An 8,167-nucleotide genomic window follows, 5' to 3' on the forward strand; every position below is an offset into this window, starting at 1 on the left:
GTATTACTAATACAAGCATTAGTTATCTATAGGTTAGAAAAGTGTACTAATGCATAGAATAGATGGTATTAGTAATACGCTCTTCAATACACAATAGAGTGTATTACTAATACAAGCATTAGCTATGCATAGGTTAGAAAGTGTACCAAACAAGGTACTAATAATACATCAAGCTAATGCAATCATTATTTTCTCCAATACACTCTACCAAACGACCCCTTACTGTGTGATGCGATGCATACATGTGAGTACATCAGTTCATGTGAACTACAGTGGCTAGAACTTCTTCCCTGGTTTGGTTTGAATTTGACTTTGAACATCTGTAATTTAACCGCAATTCCAGACAGGACCAAGTTTTGGTGTTGCTTTATGAGAACGTGAATGTGGTTTCCACATTACTTGAGGAGCTTTAGGTATGAAGGTTAGATAGGAAAGTAGGTATGGAGGTCGAGTGTTGTCGTACTTCTAGTAGTATGATTTAAGTATCATGTAGTCCCCTTTACCCCAATGTATATTAAAATCTGTTGTTGCACTTGTTTTGTTCATCTGCTATTTTGTTGTCTCTTTTTCTTTCTTCCTTTCCTGCGTCAATTACATAACTTTTGAGCCGAGGGTCTATCAAAAACAACTTCTCTACCCGCAAAGGTAGAGGTAAGGACTGCGTACATCCTATCTACTCAAACCCAACTCGTGAGATTGCACTGGGTATGTTGTTGTTGAGGAGCTTTAGGTGAATTCTTGTAATTAGAAGAATTAATTCATCAAATAGAATAATTATAATTGACTCAAGAAACTGATATCCAAGTGAACAAGGTGAGAAATGAAAAATCATAAAGGATTGAAGCAAACAATACGATCAACAAACATGTAACTTATTAGAAAAACAAGAACACGATATGTAACTATTAACAGATCTGACAACTTTGAAGTTCTAAATACTAAAACCTATACATGACAAAAAAACTCATGTGAAAAATATGCTGATGCCACAAATCTTTATTAAGATTAGCTTTTGTAATATTGGAGCTCATATTTTGTAAATGAAGTAGAGAGTGTCAGCATTTGGTTAATAGTCATTGACCACATTCTGTATCGCTGGTAATCATCCATCATGTCTAGCTTGATGACTCCCCTGTTTGTTGTTAGCACAATAAGATAGCAGCTATCAGTTTCCGCTCCATTTGAATCCTTATACAGCTCGGCATGTAGGTCTAATACGACACCTACAATCAGATGTGGAGGTGTTCATAAATTTGTTACCTATCTAATTAGCATAACAGAAAGCATTGTCACCAATTTAATATGAGAAGTGCAAGAAATACTAAGGTAAAGAAACAGTAGTGAATACAAGGACATACTTTCCGTTTGACTTGAGAAGGTCTTCAACATAGTTGGCTTCCTTGTTCTTAGGATAACCTGTAACATAAGAATTAGAACTTAAATTTTGTATTTGAACACATCATACTGAGATCTTGTCCACGACTTTTGGTTGTGGTTGAGGTATGTTTTGATAAATAGCTGGTGATAATAGTTCAGGTAGGAAACACGCAAAAACATGAAACTTCGGGTGTGTTTGACCATTAACTTTTAAAACAAAACAAAGAAGAGAACGGTGGTTTAGTTTTTTTAAAAAAAATTGTTGTCATTCTCCTTGAATTATGACGCTGCTATGTTGTTGGAGCAAATGTACACAGTAGGTAATACATGATTATCAGCTGAAGAGATATTAATGTTCTCACACCTTGGCTTCACTATTTAAGACAATGGACACCGACCTTAGCTTGGATCTTCCTGTTCCACATAGCAAAACACACAAAAAAAGCATCAGCTGATGATCCAACAACAGAAATTTTTTTGAGAATCGAAAGTTCACTTTTTTTTCTTTTTTTCATTAACTATCATTTCCTTGTATAACTGTCGCTACTGAATCTGCAAAAATCATATATTGGCCCCTCTCCGAATGTGCTTATTGCAGTTATATTCTGTCCAGACAACAACAACAACATACCCAGTGTAGTCCCACAAAGAAGTAGGATCTGGGGAGGGTAGAGTGTATGCAAACCTTACCCCTACCTCAAAAGTAGACAAGCTGTTTCGATAGACACTCGACTCAAGAAAAAACAACTGATAGTAATGGAAGTACAAGAAACAACAGACTGTAACAGATATCAAAGGACATGTATGATAAGATTTTTAGTTATAGAGAAATAGACAATAAGACATACCTTCTGATTTTTCAATATAGAGGTCTGCCCCCTTGGAGAGAATTGATCTGCATTTCTCGTAGTTAAAGTTGTAGTCGTTGCTATCTTCAATTGGGAGAACTGGTGTGCTTCCATTTAAAATATTCTTGTAGCCAGATCTTGCTTTGAGTGTTTCTGCTCCTCTGAGTGCTGAGACAGTAGCGGTGCAAGTCCAAATAGATGAGTTTTACTTACAATTTAAGATGAGACTAACAGAGGCTGAGTTTGGTTCCAAATGACACAGTTTTGTTTATTTACTTCCTTTCAGCAGAGTTTTTTTTTTTTTTTTTTGTCTTTTTTTAACCTAAGTCATGGCGAACACACCCATGTTGGGTATTGGTTTCATGATACCACATTGTGGTCCTTTCAGCAGAGTCAAATCCAGTTGTTGGATGATAAAACATTTCATTCTTTGAACTCGTCGAGCTTGCTCAGTTGAAGCACACATAATTCTATTATAAAGGTTAGTTCTTTCTAGATTCCGAAAAAATGATATACAAAAAATTTGCCTGGACTTTATTTTTTCTAGTAGCAGCTTGATTTTTACTTTATGCTAAGGAAGCTTTGTTTATTTGATTTTGTTAGCTGCAGTTAGATTCTAGATCTGAATTATTAAAGAGTACTAGTAGAAGTTAGAGTCTATCTGCTTTATTTAAGCTAAGGGTCTATCAGAAATAACCTCTCTATCTTTACGAGATGGGGTAAGGTCTGTGTATACTCTACCCTCCCTAGACCTCACTTGTGAGATTACACTAGGGGTATGTTGTTATTGTTGCTGTACTAGTAGAAGTGAATGCGAACTGTTTAAATCTTCTTATTACTTGCATCTCGTGTAAAATGAAAGATGCATGCCAAAAACACAGTTGTCTTTATGTGTAGCTGCTGGTAAGTTTAAGTTTTCTAACAACTGAGTCATATTTGTAAACACTATGTATTTCAAGAGGTGGAGAGAAGTCATTACAAGTTGTAGCTGCAGCTGTAAGTGTCAGAATGTCGCTTGCACTTGTGCCGGTCATGGCTGAGCCAATCACACTGCTGATTTGGTCCCGTTTTGCCCCCATAGCTTCTGCCACTTTTGCACATTGAGCTGCAACTAGTGCAGCTGCGCTGGCCACAGCTGACTCCTTGGTACGCCCTGACTGATCATGGTTCAAGTTTTCAGCAGCGATGGCAGCTAAGGCAGCTGCAACACCTGCCACTGATATCGCTGCATGTACTTCAGCCTTCTGTAATCTCTTTTCTTCTTTCCTCTTCTGCTTAATTTCTTTGATCCATTTCTTGATTGACACATTCTTTAGTGGTCCTACTTTCCACGGCATCTGCATGAAACAAGCTCTCCACACTGAGTTTATTTTCACCATGCTGCTTTAATTAAACCAATAATTAGCTCTGATGATTGAGGTTGATTTATGCCAATGTCCCTTAATTGGGTCACCATTTAGATTTTGTCCTTATTTTTAAAAGTTGTGCAAATATAGCTTTTGGATAATTACTTTCCAGAATACGCTAGACTTGGGTCTAATGTTTGCTTATATATTGGTCACATATTGGACTGTCGTCTAATGTTTTGCAATTATTTACAAATTTCTAGACAGTGTTCTAACTTTTTTCTCATACTGTTGGCTCGTAAGGGATCTTTACGTCGTGGTAAGGTCCATAAGTTGCAAGAGTATACAAGAAAAGGGTCATTTACTAAACAACTGTCTCAAAAAGGGACAACAGGCAAAAATTTCTTGATGATTGGATGATTCTCAACTTACCCATTTTTTCTGGAAATAGCTGTTGTAGTTCACCTCTGGATGCATGGCTTGCTGCATCCATATCCACGACTAACGAAACAAATGAAAGTATGTTACATGAGCCTTTTCTGTGAAGAATCTGTGGTGATAATGCACAAGAGTTTGTATTCTATTTCTTACCTTGACATCGTTGGATTTCCATGGCGGAATTGAATTATCTGCATCATCCATCTTCATGCTCTTCTCCATTTTCTGTGATACCAATATGATATATTAATACGAAACCTCAATATTTTGTTACTATATATGTTAGACATGATTTCACAACAATTACTTACAGGAAGAGGAGGTTTATTGTCAATGTTTAAATTCTTGATTGAGTTTTCATGTAGAATGAGAGCTTGGTCTTGCATCTCCGGCTGGAACGCTTGAACTGCAAAGTTGCACCAAGTGCGCGAAAGGAAGTCCATCGTCTCGGGATGTGCTTGTGAGATTGTTGGATTTGAATCAAGATCCATCTTTCTCTTCTTTTTTTAAAACCAAGACTGGACAGTTGCTCTACAGTTGTTGTAAGGTGAGTAAGTTTTGATAGAATGCTAAATACACTTAAGAGAGATATAAATAGATATGAATTAGATAGAAAGCTTAAAAGTGTTAAATCACTTCTTAGTCTGAGCTAATTTGTTGGTTTATCATCATAGGGTCCATATAACATCTATAAAGTGGCAATTCATAGCTTTATTATGAATACAAAGCCAAGCCAGCCTCCATGAATCATTAATCCACCTTTTACTTTAAGATAACAATTTTTAAAAGTTTATTTTGGTAACTAATTCCAAAAATGCATGTGTGAATACGAGCCGAGAGTCTATCGGAAACAACCTCTCTATTTCTACGAGGTAGGGCTAATGTCTGTGTACACTCTACCCTCTGCAAACCCCATATATGGGATTAAACTGGATATGTTGTTGTTGTTGCATGTGTGGATATGAGATCTTGAAAAAAAGCTATGTTTTCTTTTCTTTCTATTTTTGATAACGTGACATTTGAAATAGCTTGTGCATTCTTCGACTATTCCACTGGATACCTGCTACCTCTATAGGTAACGAATAACTCTGCCCTCTAATTCTTAGGAAGATGGGAAGAGTTTATCAAGTACTTTTTGTCTATTGAGATGTGAACCTTGATGAAGGGTATACTTTGAGCAATGGTAAAGTTGTCTCCATGTGACCTATAGATTAGAGGTTCGAGTTGTGGAATCAACTACCGATGCTTGCTTCAGGATAGACTGCTCATATCACACTCCCTTGAAGTGTTGCCCTTCCCCCTATACTCACATGAATGCGTGATGCTTCGTGCACCATGTTGTTTCTTTTTTTATGATTTTAATTTTAGTTTTACTACTTCATTAACCGTTAGATCACACTCTCGGGCTCGATATGACTTCTCTATGTCCCCTCAACAAAGGCTACCCAAGTAATTGCCTTGATGAGATGTTAGTACAGATAGAAAGATTATGAAAAAGTAACCCCTCATGATATTTTATTGTTATAATGATGGTTGTAGAAGAAAGGGGACCCAAAATAAATTTTTGCAAATCAAATACATGTTCTTTAGGAAATAGCCAAATATTTTCCATTTGAGGATTCTTAACACATGCTAGCCACTATACAAACATGAAAGCTTGTTGGATAATGAAAATACTAAAGATAAGCTTTCATTAGGTCCCTAATGTTTTTATAACTTTAAATTTGTACCATGTGTTCAAGCTAAGATCAATTACTTTCTAGATGGCAAAATAGCTAGCAAGATCACAAGGTAAGAGTTGTCTTTGGGGCCATCATGTTCTAGTTTTTTTTTTGTGTGTTGGAATTATGTTGTTGGATGGGTTAGAAGTTATATGAAGATGGATTTGTGTCTCATTTGTTTTTTCTTTAAGAATGTCTGAATATGAATTATTCAGATCTCAATTACCAAACACATAACTATGAATTATGATCACCATTATTCTCAATCACTATCATCGACCACCTCCATTTGTAACCACCATCGCGATCACTTTCATCGCTAACCACTTCTACAATAATTAATTATCGTCAACGATTACCACCACTAGCCATCTTCATTATTGATGGTCTTATTGTACTATAATCACCATCAACCATTATCACCACCAACCATCTTCACTATTAATGACCTCCACCACTCACCACCTCCGCCACTAGTCTTATTATACAATAATTATAGCCAATCACTGACCAGATAATTATTAAGATTCAGACATTTTAATTTTACTAAAAATTAATGATCAATATCGTAATTCAAGTTTAATTAAATTACGGATGGCAAAGATAAATATATCAAACAAGTATAACGAAAAATAAATATAATTTTTTCTCAGAGTACAAAAGTGAATATAACCTTTTTGTGTAGGATTTATGAAAGCTAGTACTAATCATGTTCTAAAACATTATTAACCAAGCATGCGCAGGGCCAACTTTAGGTTATGTTAGTACATTTATATGTATAGTATATATTTTAGGATACTTTTTATGTTATTATACAATACAATAATTATTTAAGAAAATGACTTTTAAAGAACAAGATTAGCTTTTTAGATCATAAAGAAGGTTTATGCAACTAACTCTCCTTTTAAAATTGTATATTGTGTTACACTATATATGCCTTTTGTGAAATAATGGATCTCTAATTTCTTTTGGTAGAATACATCAATAACTTTTTAAATTTATCAGTAAATTAATTTTATTTAAACACTTAAACTACAGTTTGTTTTGCTTGAACATCCAAAGATGCAATAAATTAAGTGTTCATGATAGATGCTTTTGATTCAAAAAAAATTTGAAAAGTTTTTGCTTGTATCCTTAAGCGCTCATTAGAATTAACCATTTAATTAATACGCCACCTCATTTAACTGTACACATTAATCTTAATTAGTCGTAAAACACAATTGATGCTGATGTGCGTAATTAAAGGATGAGGTTTAACGTATCTACGTAATAGATGTTTGTGAGCTAGCATGCACACCTTTTTTCTCTTAATATGAGCTCTTTGTCATGCGTTCAAATGTTCAATTAGAATAAATCAATATCTGAGTTTTTAAATGAAATTTACTTACGAGATTGTCGATATATTCAACCATATTTTTTCTTTGTGATATTATAAAATTGTTTAAAGTATATTTTTTGGATTTGTGGGGTTTAATTTTAAAGTGTGATCATTAGAGCTCATGTGATAAGAAGAGTATTTATTAGCTATCTAATGCTAATTTATGTGATTAAAAGGTACACTTAGTGAAAAAAAATCAATCGTATTTGTAGCCATGCATGAATGTTCCCTCATATCACCAATCTTTTTGTCCCCCATTAATTAATTAATCTAACATAAATTAATAAGAAATTTTGATGATTAACTAATATTAAGAGAAAGAATCTTTTTCTTTAAGAATTCTAAATTTTACTTAATTGGAATGATTAGAAGAAAGCAAGGATTAAGATTTAAGATATCTCTAGGATGAAGCTTTGTAGGAATTTTCTCAATCATGATTAATACTACAAGTAATTATTTCTATATAATTTTCTAAAAGAAAAATGTATAGAGTGGAGTAGCTATAACGTAATAAAAAAGTATATAGTATTAGTGAGATGAATTTTAATCATAGCATTGAAGATTAAAATGCACGTAAAGAAAGAAATTATCAACTTCCCATTATACTCAAGTATGAACATGAATAAATGAATTTAAGCCCAAGTCGTCTTTAGAGATGGACCTTATAATTCGCGAATCTAAAATTTAGTCAGATTTCAATATGAATATTAAACATCAAGTGAAAAAAAAAAATTTAAAAAATATTTTTGGGGAAATAAAGAGAGTAATATTTAAGAGACGAGATGGTTGAAATTTATTACAAGCGTCAGACTATTATTATTGCTAAGAGACGAGATGGTTGAAATTCTTTCACCTTTAATTAAAGATCTCAAGTTTATGAACGTTGAGAATGGTAAACCATCTAATAGGGCATACTCTTTTTAGTAGGCAACTAGGCATAAATTAGAAATTTTCGTCGATTATCCCCTTTTGGACAATTATTTAATAAATGAAGCATCTGTTCATTTCTCTTTCAATTTATATACCTTTTAGATCGTGGTCTAAAGATTTCTTTTGATC

At 33.9% G+C, this 8,167-nt stretch overlaps 1 protein-coding gene across 1 annotated transcript; it reads right to left on the bottom strand.

The window, feature by feature from the left end:
- Window positions 1–853: 853 nt before the first annotated feature.
- LOC102588858 (VAN3-binding protein) lies at window positions 854–4,667 on the bottom strand. The gene is made up of 8 exons (XM_006343501.2): window positions 4,321–4,667; window positions 4,163–4,234; window positions 4,004–4,072; window positions 3,205–3,562; window positions 2,226–2,393; window positions 1,742–1,791; window positions 1,359–1,416; window positions 854–1,223 (listed from the first exon to the last, which is right to left on the bottom strand). The coding sequence occupies exons 1-8, from the start codon at window positions 4,498–4,500 to the stop codon at window positions 1,006–1,008; spliced, it is 1,173 nt and encodes a 390-aa protein (XP_006343563.1). The 5' UTR covers window positions 4,501–4,667; the 3' UTR covers window positions 854–1,005.
- Window positions 4,668–8,167: the final 3,500 nt, after the last annotated feature.

This window comes from Solanum tuberosum, unplaced genomic scaffold (assembly GCF_000226075.1).
Source record: "Solanum tuberosum cultivar DM 1-3 516 R44 unplaced genomic scaffold, SolTub_3.0 scf00047, whole genome shotgun sequence".
Taxonomy (NCBI): domain Eukaryota; kingdom Viridiplantae; phylum Streptophyta; class Magnoliopsida; order Solanales; family Solanaceae; genus Solanum; species Solanum tuberosum.

Coding starts and splice junctions, on each gene's coding strand:
- LOC102588858 (XM_006343501.2), bottom strand. CDS start 4,500: ATGGATCTTGATTCAAATCCAACAATCTCACAAGCACATCCCGAGACG. Junction 4,073..4,162: donor GGAAATCCAACGATGTCAAG/GTAAGAAATAGA, acceptor TTGTTTCGTTAG/TCGTGGATATGGATGCAGCA. Junction 1,792..2,225: donor CTATATTGAAAAATCAGAAG/GTATGTCTTATT, acceptor TATGTGGAACAG/GAAGATCCAAGCTAAGGTCG.